The 19,581-nt window shown below is 33.3% G+C and overlaps 1 protein-coding gene across 2 annotated transcripts in view; it reads right to left on the reverse strand.

Annotated features, from left to right (window-relative positions):
* LOC110027622 overlaps positions 1–19,308 on the reverse strand; it is an 87,692-nt gene extending 68,384 nt beyond the window's left edge. For both annotated transcript variants that reach the window (XM_020729124.1, XM_020729123.1), the window contains exons 1-4: positions 19,118–19,308; positions 7,694–7,985; positions 5,550–7,604; positions 4,539–4,614 (exon numbers count right to left, since the gene is read on the reverse strand). In XM_020729124.1, coding sequence (XP_020584783.1) covers positions 4,539–4,614; positions 5,550–7,604; positions 7,694–7,877 — 2,315 coding nt within the window. In that variant the 5' untranslated portion in view covers positions 7,878–7,985; positions 19,118–19,308. The remainder of the gene's footprint in view (positions 1–4,538; positions 4,615–5,549; positions 7,605–7,693; positions 7,986–19,117) is intronic.
* Between the last annotated feature and the right edge of the window lie 273 nt (positions 19,309–19,581).

Consider the following 19,581-nt stretch of genomic DNA (forward strand, 5'->3'; position numbering starts at 1 on the left):
AATCACATATTGATTGAAATAGATTAATCATGAAATGTGGAAAGCTCAAGAAATGTCATGTTATGGGCCAGGTTGGCAAGGCTATGTTTATTTTACCTACCCAAGTAAGGGAAAAGAGGCACCAAATTGAGCAAAGGGTCTCAAAAAGAGGCAAAAAGAGTCCTCAAGACAACTCAACAGTGATAATATTGTGTTTCACCTAGGCTTAAATGAACTTGATGATGTAGCCTTCGGGCCAAGTTATAATAGTTAATAATCTAGATTATCTAAATGACATATTCTAAAACTAAAATAAAATGTAAAACAACAAAAAATGCCTAAGCAAAGAATGACTTGATGCATTTAAATTATTTGTACTTATTTTTTATAATTCTATCCATTAATAATTAACACGCATGTTTATAATCTTTCAGTATTTGAGTTATGTATTAGATTTGTTTATCTTGTTAAGTCTAGTAAACCATCGAATCATTATAACTGCTTTTACAAAAAAAAAAGAGAAAAGAAGGTTGAGATTGACTATAATTTTTTGGGCACTATATTTTGTTGTAAAGTTATAATAAGATAAAAAACTTTTGAGGTAAGTTAATCTACACATTATATATTTTCTAAAGAACTATGACAAGTTTTAGATGCTCTACAAATTTATTTTACTAATACATTTTGGATTGCTTCCACTAAATTTGAAATGTTTGGAGTTAACTAGATATAAGTAAATTGGGTAAACATGTTATATGATGTTTTGGATGAAATTAGGCAATTGAGCATATCACTCACCCTATTATGGTCAATATGATACAAAAATGGATGATGAAGGTATAATCAGTCAGCTAAATTACGCCTAGCTCTATCACCGCCAATATCGACTAGTGGAGGGGTATCATGGGGTATGAGAATAGGTAAAATCAAATGTCCAAATTCGATCTCCTACCCACTCGATAAATGATAATCCTTCATTAGAACAAAGCTGCACTAAAATTTTGAACCAATTTTAATCTATCCCTTAGAGCATGAGCAAGTTATGCCTACCCCACCTTGCCCTACAAAGATAGACACTTCATCATTGATCGGAATGAGCTTTGAGACTAATAGTCTTATTGTTGAAACACATCAACTCCCTCCAAAGTGATTTTAACAATAATCATGATTTTAAACAACCTCATGATTCAAATGCAAGTATTTGAAGAGTTGAAACTTTGGTTGATAAGAGTTTCAAAATCATACTTACTAGACATATCATGAATTTAAAAAAAAAATTCTTTATCATTCCCTCATATCCATGAGGCTTTAAAAAGGGCAACATAAATAAAATTCTGTTGTAGCCTCTATTATTCATTGGATATTGCCCTTGGATGTCATGTTATATTTGTATTTCTATTTTTTTATTTTGGCGAATACACTACTCATGTCGCATATAAATTTGGAGTTGCAATAGATAAAATTCTAGCTTTAATAAAGAAGGGTGTACAAATTAAAATTCCACAACTTTCAAGATATGAGGTCAGGTTTAGACACTTTATAATAATATTGATGAGTATCCTAAAAGCTGTGTTGAATGGAGAGACTGACTTTATCAATATCAAGTGAGCAGAACACTCACTAAAGATACAAAAGGGGTAATTTGATTATTTTGTTTTATAATTATTATGGTTCTATTCTGTTGTATAAATGTTATTGTGTTATAATTATTGTGATTGTACTCGATGTCAAAGTTAAAGTAACGTTGAGTTATAACTATTATGATTACATTTTACTATATCAAAGTTAAACTCTATTGTGTTATAATTATTGTAATTGTACTTTTGTGTGTAATAATCTACTGATAGCTTCTTCGAATTATTTTCATGCAAAGTTTGAATATGGCTTGAACAAGGCTCAAACATTAATCATACGGATTCGAATGTGATTAAATGAAGCTTAAATATTGTTTGAATCTTGTTCTAATACAATTCAATTAAAAATCTAAACACCCAATTATCAAAATCCCGTTATACAAGCACAGAAATATATCACTTTAAATAATTTAGTGTTAGTGATATTATTAATATGATTTAAGAATTTGGGTGTTTATATAAAAAATACAAATTTTTAAGTGTTAGATATGTAAATACATAACAGTCAATAATATGCATACAAGTCTGATACTGGAGTTAAACCGAGAAAGAACCGAACACAAAATATTATTACATAAAACTTCAAAAGGAATCAAAACAAAATATTCTTAAAACAAGAAATTAATAACACAAACATAAACGAGCCCCTATGACTAGAACAGAAGTGGTAAATCCAGCTGAATAGCAAAAGGGAGGTGGTCTGGGGGTTTCAGGGAAGAGGAAGGGTGATATTGAAGGAAGGTGGGACGGTAACAAGGGACTGCAGTGGATAGAGTTGCAGGGAGGGACTGGCGATGGCAATAGAGTTGTTGGAGAGGCTAGCGGCGGCAGCAGTGGGCATTAAGAGAGGTCGGCAGCCATAGCGGGGTGAGTATGAGAGGCGGGCGGCGGCGGCAGCGGATAGAGATGGGATTGGTGATCGCAGCAATAGAGAAGAGGGGCACTAGGATGGAAGCATTGAGCTGGGGAAAGGGAGTAGGTGTGGGGGTAGGTCGAGGTAGTCACCACCTCAGAGCAAGATACAGTCAGAGCACCACATATCCTCGAATATAACCCTAACAGGGGAAAAATGCTTGGAGGTGGAAACATGAAATCAACAAAAACTAAACCCTAGACAGTAGCAATATATAATTATGAAATCAGCAAAAACTAAACCCTAGACAGGAGCAGAGGAAAGGGAGTAGGCGTGGGTGTAGGTCGAGGTAGTCATCACCTCAGAGCAGGATACAACCGGAGAAACACATATCCTCTAATATAGCCCTAACAAGAGAAAAATGCCTGGAGGTGAAAATATGCAAAAATTAAACCTTAGACAGGAGCAACACATAATTATAATAGACAAATAGGGGAAAGGGGAGAGGGTTGTAGTTCCTGCCCATTAGAATGTCGATCGGTCCAGGCTGGACCAATCGATGCATCCCCAGCTCCGCGTCAAAGTTCCTCAAAAAAGTTACATATAAAAAATCAATTAAGCACAAAATTAAAACAAAAATTTCTCCATCTACTTTTAGATAACCTTGCAAATTCCTACGGATGAATCTCCCATTCAATAATCAAAACGAATTCAAAATCCTTTTAAAACAAAGTTTCTATTTAATTACCTTTCATTTACTTACTTTCCCCACCTTTTCCATGAATAGTTATGTCATCTCCGTTGTAAACTAATTAATCATCTTACATTTCTTCAAAAATGTTGTAAAGGAGAAAAGGGTAGCCTCACCTGAACCAATACTATCCAAATAAATTTCAAACAGTATCTTGATCTAATCAAACCTCATCAAATCCAATTGATACCCCAATTCAGTTATATTTAACCAAATATAATTCTCCTAATCAAGCCAAACAATAAACCTAACGAAACGGGGAAAAAAAAATTACCTCCAATTATCAAATACTCGAAGCAAAATCAATGAGTCTAGCGACGTGCATAAGAACTTCCAAGATTCCAAATCTAACTTCCTAAAGTTGTGATATGTTCTTAAGGATTGATAGTGAGAATCCTTCATCAATAAAACAGATACTTATGTTGTCTTCCTCTATAGTTCATCATCACTGAAATAAAATCCACATTCATTATTCCTTCTCAACGTAGATTTCTCATTATTTTCTCTACTCGGGAATATAAATTTCACTAACTCTACATAACATTTGAGTACCTCCATATATTCCTCCAGCAGAGCTCAACTATCTAGAGTAGAGCTATAAAAAAATGAAAAATAAAAAAATAAAAAAATAAACTCTCCAGAGTAGAGTTATTCGCAACCCAAGGGAAATGATGCAATGCAAAACATTTACTTCAGCACTTAGCCATGAGTTGTTATATTTTTTTTTTTATTAAAATATTATTTAACGTATTATGTTAGTCATTATTTGACATTTTGCTACTTGTTATTATATCAAATTACTTGCAAAATTTAAAAGCCAAGAGGCAGAATTAAACAGGTTGATTATGGAGTATAGATGTAGCCTTTCTTTGGCCTTCACTATATGAATAAATTAATTCTTCCCTCTTTCTATTAATCTCATTATTCTTTCTTTGAACCTTTTTACATTTGCTTCCTCCCTTGAGGCATTTGCTAATCTTCTCTTCGTAATATCTTTTACTTACCTCCATATTTCTCCCTCTACACCGCTCTATTTTTTTTCAACAAATCATGAAAGTCCAAGCCCATTGTAGTCTTCATTTTCATTCTGTAAGTAATCATCATTAAGCTTATTTTTATTATTAATATAAACAAGTTGTTGCATGAAAGATCTTCAATGCATCCTCAATAGAGAAGAAATAATTAAATTCATAACCAAAACGGACAATTCAATCATCATTAAAAGAGTAAATCAATCTAACATATAGAAGAATACATAAAATCTACATGTTGTTACTGTCAATGAAAGAAAAATCTGCAAGAAGCAATGTAACAATCTTACTCTTTTATCTCGTCAAACTTCAGATAGTGCAACCCTAACTGCAATCGTCGCAATCGAGCAACTCGTATATCCCATCCTGCGATGGCATTTTAACTAAAATTACATGGATTAAAAACTCAATGGGTTAGGTGATAATCATAATAAGACACCCTTTATCTGTCACTCATAAAGTGACATCGAAAGCATTTTGTACTGGTATGAAAAAGCTCACAGAATGGCTTGAAAGTGAGAAACTTTATAAGGAATTTGAACATAACAATAACATACCTTAAATACGAATAATCATCGAGCATGGAATTAGTAGAACAAAGAAAATTATCATTTGCAATTTTAGCAGACATATATTTAATAATTATTAACCATTGTTATTGAAAATCACATCATGTCAGGTGTGATAGGTTGTAATGTCTGGATCTATCATAAACAAGAATGCCATATAAATAAAAATATACTACTGTTAAAGCTAAACAAGATAAAAGAAAATGTTTTTTTCAGTATTATTTGTAAAGAAAATATATATTAAAGCCTAATATGTAAATTTCATAAAAATGTATTTAGACCAATGACCCAATATAGATCTGACTATTTGGCAAAAAGAAAAATTGAATAGTCAATTTTAAGCAAGAAAATATAACAATAAAACAATGAATGTGTGACAATTTTATGAAAGATAGATTAAGAACTTATTAAAGAGATGACAACTATTGCACATATTTCAAAAATTAGATAGAAAATAAAAAAAAAATGTACCATTAAAAAGGAATGAAAAAGTTGAAGTGCAAAATTATATTAAGAAAAAAATGGGTAAGACAGAGGTTGAAGGACTAGAACGTGTGAAAAAGAGTTTTGTAAAATAAAGTTAAGACCTCATGTAACATTCAATTTGAATGAATGGAGAAAAAGAATTCCCAAGTTTACCCTTAATAGCTGAGAAGATGTTTGCGTGCATGTAAAGTGAAGGAGATTATGCTTTAAAATTATTATAAGTAAATTGATAACAATTAATCTCACCATTGTCGAAACAAATGGCTTCTGCTTCTTCAGGACCTTCAAAGAAAAGAGTTTTGTCAAAAACTTCCGTCTGCCAAGGTCTCCAAAGCTCATGTGATACATTTCCTTCCAATAAACCGTTTGCTTCATATTTGTTACATTCAGTACTCGGCTTCCGGTGCCTTATAGATTCAACTGAGGACACATTACGTGGGAATGAAAGTGATGGTAAAATGACAAAGAGTCCTTCTTGAGTCACCACATACATAATCCCCTTGAAGGAGAATCCTATTGATTCTCCAACAAAAATGTCTTTCTTAAAATAAGACCTTTTGTAGAGCAATAAATCATCCAAATTTCTGTCATCAACAACTGTAGAAGAAACGTGTAAATCTGTATGAAAGAAATTGTATAGTTTCTCCCCTGTTATGCCAGTATATCCAACCAATCTAGTTAATCCAAAAGGTGAAAAGCAAATATAATCCTGAGTGCTACAATGATTTGGGGGTAAATGAACTCTCCTTATGTGAGTTGAGAATACTTCCTCTTTGGTGTGAGATGTTTCAAGGTGGTCCTTTCCTTGTGAAAAAATATTAGAACTACTTCTAAAGCCACCCAAACAGTTTTCTTTATCAATGATATGCCTTCTTACCCTTTTTGGTAGTTGGAAAACAGTGCTGTGGCCCATTGTCAAATCGCCTTTTGAAATTTCTGAACCATATAAACACCTATTGTGGGAAATATCAGTGAAAACCTTTTGAAAACCTATCCCCTGGCTTGCAACATTCCAGCCAGCCAACATGCCAAAATCAGAATGCTGAGATGGAGAAATAATTTTGTTTGGCAAATGTACTGAGATATGATCATTTACATCAACAACATATACCATGCCGCGTTCATCAGCTACAGCTAATATAGAAGAATATGGAGCCACCATTAAGCTTTTCAAAGTTCTCAAGCTTTCACTTTCCACACTATTTGCTTCTGGTGCTTCCAGCTGGTTTAACTGTGCCTGAATTTTTCGATTAACCCTGCAGCTTCCAACAACATCAAAACTTGCAATGGGGTTACCAGTATTAGCACACCAAATGCATGTTAATCCTGAAGTGCTAAGACAAACAAGTAAGCTGTCTAAAAATTGGAAGTCTGCCCAATGAAAACCTGGACCAGGACCATGATATGGCATTTCAAGATCTATTGAACAAACCCACTCCATTCCCCAGTGATATAGCCTAATTACCACAACGAAAACCTTTCCACCATTCTGTGGTTCAGTTTCAGTGGTTGCAGGCTCTGGAATGGTCAACACAATGCCAAGTTGATTGTGTAAAGAGCCTGAAAACACTCTTGAGAATTTGTATGAATTATTTATAGCACCAGCTTTATTATCAGGCAAAGGTGGATTAGCCACTGCACTCATCATAATCTCAGAATCCCGCTTTGTCTCATCAAATGGAAGAGCTGTGCCACAGGATTTCAAAAAATTCATTGTGGCATAACTAATATCAAATGATAAAACTGCTGCAGATAGCGGATATGAGGACTTTGCAGGAAATCTAGCCAAGTACTTGCTATCACACCAAGAAGCATTCACTTCTGTGAAGAACGTTTGGAGCCACTTTTTTTGCTCTAAAGAAGTTTTATAGTATTTACCAAAATGCTGCTCTTCTGCGTGCAAGCCAGAAGAAGGCCCCCACTCCACCCAATTGCCATTGAAAGGCCCACTTTCATTAACAAATGTGGCCACTTCATAGTCTTTATTAGGATAACGGAATGAATGAAAAGTAAACCCAACATCAGTGCAGACAATGAGAAACTCCCTAAAGTCATATTGCTCGAAGTGACCATATGAATCGTCATAATGCCCCCAGGCAAATGACTTCACATTTGCTATTAAAGCACAAGAACCAAATGAGGCAGAACTAATTTTATAATGATTTTCAAAACTTTCTGCAGACTTGTCAACTGAAACTGAAGTTGATGTTGAAAATTCTGTAAAAATGGCAGGTGTCGGGCAATGATCTAGATGACAAAAACGGTCTACATCGTCCTTAATGTAATAGGAAGGTCGACATCCTGAAAGCACAGAACATCAAGATGAAGAAATAACAATAAGCTGAAAATATCTAGAGGAACAGAAAAGGCAACAAAACAGTTAACAGTACCAGCATTTAGAGGGAGCAATAATGCTTCAGATTTATATGAAAGCAGCAGCAACAGCTTCCTTGTTGGAGAAAGGGAAACTTCAGAAAATTCCGATGGCTTCAAATGATATGGCAAATGGTCCCATTTAGCCAATTTTAATACAGCAGGACCATCTACACTGTCAGTCAATGAAGACATTAGCATCACAAATTCGTTCACGTGGGACGCATCTTATTTACAGCAACATATGGAGACCTTTCAAACATCTCTAGAGCTCGATGATTTATGTTCTTGAGCAATGATTGACCCTGTCTGCAATAAATCTTTCTATTAAAAGCAAAAAATGATGTAAATATTGTCTTTTCATATTTTTTAAAAATTATCATAAATCAATTTATTGCTGAAATTAAAAGAATCAAATCCAAAAAATACCAAAAACTACATTAATCATTCTTTCTACGGATAACTCTAATAAAATGAATAATGTATGACCTCTCTTGTGTTCATGCCCCAACAAAATAGAATGACTGAACATGATAATAGTCACTTGCTACCACAAGAGCTATTTTTCTATCATAAAAAATAACCTAAATAATGTTAAAGGGAAGTGATTTTAATAACCGCCCATATCATAAATTTGTCATCTAGGAAATTCTTGTGTCCAATAGTCCTTCATAAATGTTAAACAAATTAACCCTTTCAATACCTCCAAAAATCATATTCCCAAAATAATTATAAGTGTTGCTTCGTTTATATACATTCCCAAAAATTGAAAGAAAAAAGCTTTATCCCCGAGCATTAAAAGTATTTTCACTGGCTATTCTCCCACATAAAAAAGGTAAAAATGCTACATCCCCCATGAGAAATGCAAATATCCTCTAATTCTAATTTCAATCAAAAAGATCGATTTTTTAATATCAATTGAGAAAAAATAACATTCACAGATAATTTTTTTCTTCGAGATTGTCCATCCTTACCCCCTCTTCCTAGTAAACGATTCTACTTCAAATCGGCCACTCCTACCAAAGTGAGCCTAGAGAAGATTCAGTTCCTTAAACTTATGCAAGTAGGATCAACCTAATCAACCTCTATCAATGAATCTATTGAGAGGACCATTAAGGGTTTGTATGAAGCAACCGCAGTTGCTTGAAAAAGTAATTGTGAAGCTGTTGAAGAAGAATATGCTATTCAAACCCGGGGGGTTTTTTACAAAAAAAAAAAAAATTAAGAAGTCAGACAGCAGCTTTCTAGCAGCCACTGCGGGTAGCAATGTTTGGTAGGAAAATGCAGCGTTCAGCTACAGTTTTGTGAGAGCGCAGACAAAACACAGTTACCGCCACCACACCGCCGTCCCAAACGCACCCTAAGTCTAAAAAAATACAAAATCTTCAATTAAAAATAACTTATACTTAATTTATCATAAAAAAAATTATTATGATCGCCAATCCTCTCTAACTAACTAACATATTATGTTTATCCCTATAACAATCTCTAAAAATTTGCGTAATGTGATTTCGAATAAAGATGATAATGAGAAAAAAAAAATGAAAGCCTTTTTAAACAGCAAAATATAAAAAGCTTCGAAATGATAAATTGCATTGCTTAATTAATTACCATAACTGACTTTTGTGGAGATCAGTTAGACTTCATACAAATCGGCTAAGTACCTTCTGGAGGCTCGTAATTCACAAATGCCAAACTCTATATTTTAAAGTTTGGTGTAATACTCTGCAACGACCCAAAATACTACAAGGTTACCAATAATTAAAATTATACCAGTAGCCAAAGGCTACACTCTAAAATATGAGATGACTTAATTTGAAATATTTGCTCCAGTTAGCAAAATGAAAACCACTAGAATTTTTTTAACTTTAGCAACTAAAAGAAACAGGAAAACACTAAATTTGATAATGAAGAATGCCTCCTTACGCAATGGCATAAAGGAAGTATATATGGAGGTCCCCTGTACTTTGACTCAAATACCAAACAAAAAGTATGCAAGCTAAAAAGATATTATATGAGTTAAGGGAATCTCCAAGCATAAGATTGGCTAAGGCAATGTTCAGCATAGATTGCAAATAGATTCAATGAGACTATTCATTATATAGGAAACATACGTCACGAAAGGAGAGTTTTAAAACAATTATGACAATGTCATCATCACAAATAGAAACTTGAAAAGAATGAAAAAAAATTACAAAAAAAAATTCTCCAAAAAGGTAAAATCAAAAAATTAAATAAGCTACAAACTTTGTTGAAATTATACACAATAAATATGGAATCTTCGAATCACAAAAAAAATATATAACAATTGTTGAAATAAACGATAGGTTGGGATGCAAATCCGTAGAGAGCCATATGAAATTTAATCATAAAATTGGAGAAGTTTTAAAAAACAATAATAGCAAAAGCGTCCTCTTAATGATTGATGGGCAGACTTATCTACATATCACATAAGAGATCAAACATTGTCTACGTTGTTGGTATAGTGAATCAATTCATGCATAACTTCCTCATATGACAATATATATAATTCTACAAAATTTGAATAAAAACCAAGAAAAGGATTTATATTTAAAAAAGTAAAATATTTGGCCCATACACAACTAGAGATTAGGTGAATTTTACAAATGACAAAAAGTCAACATCAGTATATTGCATGTTCTTTAAAGGCAACTATGCGCATTAAAAAAAAAAAGGAAACAACAATATATAGCTTAGAAGCCAAATTAAATCTCTGACACTAAAAAATTTACAAATTTCTATGATAAAAATTATCCCAAAAGGTTTAAAGGTTGAATAAAATGGTGTTGAGGCTCTAATGCAATAATACATTAGACATCACTATTGCACATAATCCCATAAAACATAATCATATAAACTATATTAGATTTGGTAGACACATGCGGGAGCAAATGTGGCATACCACAATCCTGTTTCTACAGGATTTCTGTGGTCTGCGAGTATTGCAGCATATAGATCCCGAGACCACAGAAGAATTAGCCGCAATTTTCATTTTTATTAATTATTTATTTCAGTTTTAGCAAGCTTCCTTCTTTCCTTTTCTTGTTTTTCAATCCTTTTCTATTTTCTTATTTTCAAATTAGGTGTTTTCTATTAGGAGACTTTTTATTTGTTGTGGTAGGATTTGGGATGCAATTTTTAAGAGTTTATGAATATTGAGAAATCTCTGAATTTTGTCTCAGGAGTGTGGTACCCTATTAGTTTCGCAAGTCCTGTGCATGTAACTTGCCTAAAAACAAGTGGTAAATCTCCCTTGCCATCTGAAACTCACAAATTCGCATTCAACCGTTGTTTTCAGCAAGGAGAGCCACCAAGTGCCTCCAATCTACTGTCCAATTGCATGTCTCACCTCCTTTTTTTCCTCCCACAAGCAGAATATTCATTGTTTTCAGTTGAACAAACGTCAAAACCACAACCTGCTATTTAGAGCAAGAAATCACCTTTTTTTTGCTTCCGATTCTCTGTTCACGTTGTTTTGAGCCGTCATCCATCCTACCCACTCACATAATCAATTTTACAACTTTTCTAACATCCTTTGTGTTTTATCATACTGTTTAGGAATCCTAGAACGATGTCATTTGGTATCAGAGCGAGCTAGAGCTAGGTTGAATCTCAGTTAAAAGAATGGAATGCAGTGCCACCAAAGAAAACCCCTCAACGATCAGGAAATTACCATGGAGAACATACAATGGGAAATCCTCCAATTGTAGCAGACTCATTGATTATGAAAGAAGACAACATGGGGAAGTCACCTATAGTAATAACGGTGACCACTCTGATTAAGGAGATGAAGAAAAACCTTTCCACCAAGAAGCTTCAAGTGATGAAGAGTTGATGTCGCGCCGATTTGGTATTGAGTATAGAAAGAGGTGGTGATTTTGGAGTCAAAGTGGATCTACCAAATTTCGATGGCTGCATTGATCCAAACGATAGAACGATTCTTTAAGTATAAGGATGTTCCAAATGACAAGGATAAAACTAAATATTATCAAGCTAAAGAGACGTGTCTCTGTAGTGGGAAATTTTAAACACTTACGCTAGTGTGAGGGATAAAACAAACTTATTACTTGATCTAAGATGAAAAGGGAAATACAGTGCATTACAGGCAGGATGTGTTCGTGAAGCATCATTACTTACAGCAGAAAGATCTTTCAATAGAATAATACACCGCGGTGTCTGAGTAACTCATGTTGAATTGAGAACTAGTGGAGCCCAAAGAGAACGCCATATCTGGAAGGATTGAGATCGTATATTGATAATGTAGTACACTTGCAACCATATTGAACATTACAGGATGTACAAACTTTAGTTCTAAATATGCAAAGACAACACCGCAATATCAGGCATACACCACCCTTTAAACACAGCTCAAACTGAGGATCACGCAACAGAAGTACACACAAAGGAGCGTCCTAGCCTAATCGCTAGAGGAAAAATTAGTTCTGAGTAAAGCCAAGTTGGAGATCTCTAACATTCTCAAATTTTTCCTAGCCAAAAAGTGCTTAAAGTGTCATGATTTTGGGCACATTGCATCAAATTGCCCCAATAGGAGAATGAAATCATTCAACTGGTAGAGTGTCATGGAGGAGGCAGAGGATGAAGACCCAGAGGAGAAGAATGAAGAGGAATACTAGCTTGCAGCCGATGATAGAGAGATGGTAATGATTCAATATGAGCCCATGAGAGGGACTCTAACAAGATTATCATTGGTTGTCCTAAAAGTAGTGAGTCTGAGATAACGAACATTCAGATATGGTTTGAAGATATGGTAACACGAACTACATTTTTGCAGGCACTAAGAGAAGCACAGCAGCACAGACATTAGTAGTCCAAGAGAATCATGTGTTTGAGAAGCTGACACCAGACAAATGGCAATCTCATATAAGAAAATTCAGGATTTTTAGACATGCAGCAACCTCCTAAGTTGCTTCTGCTGAGAGAGGTCCAATATGTCAAAGAAAATAAAGTTTTGAGCTATTCTTGTAAAGTTATATGAAGTAATCTGGGTGTTAAATTTCAATTCAGTTCGACAATGTAGGAGTACTGAGTGCTACCTAGAAAACTACGACCATTATTTTATGAGAAAGAACATTCAACAGTGGGATCCAACCTCCTCCAGAGAAGAAGAAGTCTCTCCTAACCAGGGAGAATAATGTGGGAGTGTATGCAGGGTGTCGTGATCCTGTTTTCGTGTGATTCCACGGTCTGTAAGTATCATGGCATATGGATCCCGCGATCTCGGGAGACTCAACAGTCCCCTTTTTTTTTTTAACACAATTCCTTCCTTTCCTTCCTTTTAAGTTCATTCTTATTTTCTTATTTTTCCAATTAGGTGTTTTTCTATTAGGAGACTTTTTATATGTTGTAGTAGGTTTTGGGATGTAGGTTTTGTTGAGTTTCTGAATTTTGCTCTTCGGAGTGTTGTATCATATCCTTTTTGCAAGTGGTGTGCTTGTGACTGCATAGGAACTGGTGATGGATCCACCTCGCCGATTCACATTCGACAGCTATTTTAAGCAGGGACAGCCACCGAGCGCCTCCAATCTGCTGTCAGCAGTAGGTCTCACCTCCTTTTTTTCCCACGCACTGCCTATTCACTGTTTTCAGCCGACCAAGCGTCGATGTTGCTAAAAACATTCTATTCATAGAAAAAAACAGCTTTTTGCTGATTCCAGTTGGCTAACCCGTCGATGTTCACGTCATTTGCAACCGCCATCCATCCTCTCCACTCACATTATCAATCCTACAACTTTTCCAACACCATTTGTTCTATATCACAACATCTAAGTACCCTAGAACGGTGTCATAGACACTTTGAAAAGCTAAAACTTGATAGTGATATAATATAAACTCATTTCATAGCCACAAATAAAAAACTTCTCAATATTCTCACCAAAAGATTATCAATGGCACTCTTAAAAACTATCATGCATGCTTAGAATTGATAGCAACCATTCATTTACTTAGAAGTAGTCTTTTAAAAATGATTATGCAAGTTTTGAATTGATAACATCCATTCAATCACTTTATAAATAATAAGAAACACTTGCATAATTTTTGCTAGTTGGAACACACTAACAAAAAATTCTGCCCTCTTTCCTTCCTCTCCTCATCGTTCTACAAAATCCCTATAACCTACTCATAAATTCAAGGACTATTCAAATATTATGCAATTATTATTATACAACTCATCAATAATTGGACTAGTTTAATTATTTTATAATTATGATTCACTAATTTTATATGTTTCGCATTAAAAACTCTTTTGAGATTACATAAACACTACACAAATGCAATAATAAAATATCCAATCAATATCATTTTGATTCTTAAGAGCATAAAACAAAAGTAATAAGCAAAATTAGAATTAACAGAGAATAAAATTAACAAAGCTAAACCCAAATAGTTAGGTTGCAGCTACTTATGATGATGATGAATAAGGCGAGATAGACAGGCACTCTGGACAATATAAGCTTTTTAATATAAAAAATAACAATAATAAAGACAAAATTGAGAGCATACCATTTGTCCACTAATAGGCCTTCCATGATGGAAAAGAAGCTTTTACCATCTTGGAAATAGAATTAATCCAAGCAAATATGCCAAAGCACAACCTTTAATAGGGAAATATAGTTGCTTGGGCTTATATAGCACAATCATTATTAGAAAGTATAAAAAGTCTCGTGTAAGGTAAAATCAAAGATAAAATCAGAATCCGAGGATTCCGATCTTTTCGCATCCATATCCATCATAAAAAAAGAATTGTTGAATTCAATTTTCAATTTCAATCGAGAAGAATCACTTCCATTGTTTTGCTTCTTTCAGTGAGGACACAATGATAGTCTCCTTTTCTAAATAATTTTCCATAAATTACTGAGATGTAAGGAAAATGACATTGAAAAAGAATAGTACTAACACTCCTCATCATGTATTATATTGCTCTCCTTGTTTATTTGTCAACATTACCCATCATCTCTAATAGTTCCTCAATCATTTGATGTTTCATTCACACCATTGCAATCTTCCCATGGAAAAGGTTCACAAAAAATAACTCCTTTGGTCAAAAGCTTTCCATCCCGAGGAAACTCCATAAGCATGAATTAATAGCAAAAGAAAAAAAAAAGAAAGACAAACCATAATGCAAATATGGGGTTCGAAATAATATAACACCTTTTAGTCAATTTTTTCTATTTTTGGGAGAAAAAGAAGCATAGTTGCTCTGTTAATTCTACAAGCATTAAAGGGTTGAATGAATTAATTCATTGACTAATTGCAAATTAATTAGTTACATCCCTTATAGGTGGTGGGGCTAAACTAGATTTGATTACCTACGCTAATTGATTTTAATTTTTTTTTTACAAATCCATTATAGCATAAAAATAAGGATATAAGCGACAATACAAATTCTAAAGGGAAAGTTGGTTGATTGAATTAGGGTTTTCTCAACATAATAAGTTATTGGAGAATATCATTGAGACTAAAAGGTAAATTTTATATAATTATAAAAATCCAAGCTAAGGTATATAGATTTAAGTTCTAAGTCATTAAAAAAGTAAAATTATTAATATGAAAGCCAATTTGAATGCGTAAAAAATAAAAATGTTAAGGTAATGCAATGATGAATAGTCAATAAAAAAATATGATTATATGCGAGTTGTAAGTGTAGAATCTATTAAAGATAGATAAAAAAGAAAAAAAAAACTTGAGATGATTTTGATATATATAAGAGAAGGTAAAAGATACACGAATTAGAATAAAAACAAGCTAGAAAAGATTAGATAGAAAAAATAATAGACTACAAGTAACATGAAAAAATTTTGTGCAAATAGATTTGGCAAAATAGGAGCAACACATCATGCCACACTCAATAAAATTAATGAAAAGAAACGATTAAAGTCCATCCCAAATTAGTGGGATAAAGTTAACAATGCTTATAATGATAATGATTACAATTGCACGAAGTTAATATAAACAAAAAAGATTTAAGTGCTATGATACAAACCTATTTAAATTAAAAAAACTAAGAGGAATGTCTCAATAAAACATTATCCCTTCAAGAAACAAGGATTTTAATCTCTGATAGAAAAGTTAAATTTAGAATAAGCATGAGGTTTAGAATTTACAAAAGAGTAGGAAAACAAGAGCATGGATCCATAGAAAATTTAAAGAAAGGATTTGATCATAAAGAGGAGATCAATCTTTCACATAAAAGCAAGAAACAACGCAAGAATTAACAATATTGGTTTTGAGCATCCATCAAGTTGCTGAATCAATTTGAACAATCAGACATAAATATAAAACCAAACTATAGTTTGCAGAGATTAAATAATGAAATATTTTAATAACTTCTTCTAGCATGACACACCTAAGAGTTATGTTGAGTGCATACTTCCTCCGAATTTGTTTGATCACCTCTCATCGACAGCAATGACACGTACAATAGGCACTGCTTATTTGTTTCCTCAATCTCGAGTACCCATTTATGCGATCCCTACTCTATCCACATGAATTGCATTAAATAGTTTGAGCTTACCAATTCCACTTGCATCAATATTAAGTTCATTATTTCACATAAATGGAAAGAAGCCTTAATTGGAACATTAACAAATACATCAAGATCATAAAAAAAATCTCATTATTTAGGGGAAAGCTTAATTATCCAAGTTTCATATAATAAAACTAGAGCATGGAATATAACCACATTTTACCCTTTAGCTTAGCACTCAAGTAACAATTACTCGGCATATTCTTTTTAATGAAGCAAAGAAAACAGTTCATAGGCTGCAAACAAAGCACTAGGATAGAAACATTTAAAAATAGTCCCATCAAACCAAAGTTTGCACTTGCCAATCTTAACAATAACAAAGTACTGAGAAAAGTTCATCGAATGAAGCTAGAATCAAACCCTTGTCACAAAACACCATTCACAAAAAATATTAATGCAACAATAACAAAAATATAATCACCAAATCCAATAAGATATGGTACTCAGGGGCACGAGCTTAACCCTCCACAACAAACTTGTCAAGTATTACCTTCGAGTTTTTGCAAGGGAACTCCGGTGGTAAAATAATCATGTATAAAGAAGACGATATAATCTAATGATCCAACGTCGATGCAGAACAACTTTTTAAGAAGAAAGAGACGAAGATGCTTGTGAGAGATTTCGAAGCTAAGGAGCAGCGGGAGGAGAACGAGGCTAAGAAACTCTTATGTCCTACGAAGAAAACCGATGTTAGAACACAGTAGAGGAAAAATGATACGAGATCGACCTTTCTCCTCTTTCCCCCAATTTTTGTTTCTCCAAATCTACAGATGATTGAATTGGAAGAAAAATGTGGTGCTGCAATTAATTTCTAGAGAAAATATTATGTAAATGGTAGAAAAACTTGTTATCAACATTAGTTTCTTAGGCGGTGTATAATAACATTATTTAAATAAAATTTAGGCATGGATTTAAGTTAAATTTAGCCAAATATAACCTTCAGTAAATAAAAATTTTGCATATTCTATCTTAGGATATCGTGTTCGGTCCCTAAGTACACATTTTTTTTAACTAATATCTTTAGGAAAACTTGATTTTATATATCTCATAATAATAAAATCGAGCAAATATATTCATTATTTAATTTCTAAAGAAATTATACGTAAAAGTTTATTTCAAATAAAAATATTATTTCCCATATCCCCACCGTACTGAAATAGGGGCGTCCTATTTCTTTCGGCTTCTTTGATTTTGTTGTTGCCCTCTTGTTCAATAAATGTTTGCTCAATGAGATAAGGCATCTCGGTCAAGGGGAGATCAATCGAAATAAATAGTTTACATGCGACTTCAACATATATGTGTCAAAATAATTGGAAGATTTACAAGCATATCACTTTTTTTTCCAAAAAATATTATATTTTTTTAATATCAAAAAAATAGTATAGAGTTAATTTAGTAGTTCCCCTCGAATCCAACATCTATATCGCTTAAGACTAGGGTATTTACTTATATATTACCTAAAATATATTATTGACTATTATTATTGTCGCGGCTTTGCCATGTGGCAAAGCGGCTACGCATATAGGGATTTAAGAATTGCATGAGTTTGCAAGGAATGTAAATTGTGGAGTTATTACAATGGAATTGAAGTTCATCTCTATGACATTACGAAGGATATCAATAAGGTGACATTGGGCAAAGCATATCAATACTATTGGGGGATTACGGGTTAGTTGAGCAAAAAGAGAATGGTGATTTAAATTAATAGTGTATAAGAGATATTAGTTAAACTATGGCAGAAGAGAAACTTCAACGTGTTGCAGAAATTTATCAAACCAAACAGAGATAGAGATCGCTCTGATGATGAAGTACATCCTTAAATTTAGCCCGTCATATTTAATAAATCATGATTTAGGGACGAAATACTATAACCTGAGATGAAATATGCAAAATTTTGATTTAATAGAGATTATATTTGGCTAAATTTAACTTAAATCCAAACCTAAATTTTAATTAAGCGCCGCCTAAGAAACTCATGTTGATAACAAATTTTTCTAAACATTCACATAATATTTTCTATAGAAATTAATTTTAGCGCCACATTTACTTTCAATTCACTCATCTGCGAATTTGGAGAAACAAAAATTGGGGGAAGGAGAAGAAAGCTCGATCTTGTATCGTTCTTTCTCCACTGTGTTCTCGCATCAGTTTTCTTCTTAGGACACCAGTGTTTCTTAGCCTCGTTCTCGTCCTACTGCTCCTTAGCAGCAAAATCTCTCACAGACATCTTCATCTTTCTTCTTCTTAGAAAGTGGTTCAGTATCGATGTTGGCGCATTAGATTATATCGTCTTCTTTATACACGATTATTTACCACCAAAGTTCCCTTGCAAAAACTCGAAGGCAATACTTGACAAGTTTGTTGTGGAGAGTTAGGCTTGTGCCCTCCACAAGCTTAATTCTGATTTATGAGATCCCTTCTCTATCCATATGACTTACATTACATAGTTTGAGATTACCAATTGCACTTGCATCTATATTAAGTTCATTATTTCACATAAATGGGAAGAAAACTTGATTGGAACATTAACAAATACATGGAGATCATAAAAAAAAAAACTCATTTTTTAGGGGGAAACTTAAGTATCCAAGTTTCATATAATAAAACTAAAGCATGAAATATGACCGCATTTTACCCCTTAGCTTGCCACTCATGTAATAATTAGTAAGCATATTGTTTTTAACGAAGGCAAAGAAAACCGTTCACAGGCTGCAAACAAAGCACTAAAAACATTTAAAATTAGTCCCATCAAACTAAAATTTGCACTTGTCAATCTTCACAATAACAAAGCACAGACAAAAGTTCATCGAATGAAGCTAGAATCAAACCCTTGTCACAAAAAACCATTCACAAAACATATGAATGCAACACTAACCGAAATATAATAACCAAATCCAATAAGATATGGCCACTCAAATGCACAAGCTTAACCCTCCACAACAAACTGTAAGCCGCGACCCCGTTGTTGCGTTCCCAGCTAGCTCCAATTGCGACTGTATCTCGAGGGTTCGGTCACGAAGGCGATGGTTTCGGCGAAACAGGGGGGAGCGAAATGGGAGGGCTTCGGGGACGGAGCAGTGATGTAGGCGAGGGTTTCATTAATGTTATCTTATTGAAATTAATTTTTTAATTTGATTGAAAAATAATTAATAATTAATTAAAATATTCTCAGATTAATTAAACTTAAATAACTTTGTAGTTATTATTTATTTACAAATTAGTTAAAATATAAACATTAACTTTGTATTCAATCAATAAATTTATAAGTAAATTTAAATTAAAATAATTAATCACTAATTAATAATTTTTATTAATGTTAAATTTTATTTAATAAGGAAT

The sequence above is a fragment of the Phalaenopsis equestris genome, unplaced genomic scaffold (assembly GCF_001263595.1).
Source record: "Phalaenopsis equestris unplaced genomic scaffold, ASM126359v1 Scaffold000431, whole genome shotgun sequence".
In the NCBI taxonomy this organism is placed as follows: domain Eukaryota; kingdom Viridiplantae; phylum Streptophyta; class Magnoliopsida; order Asparagales; family Orchidaceae; genus Phalaenopsis; species Phalaenopsis equestris.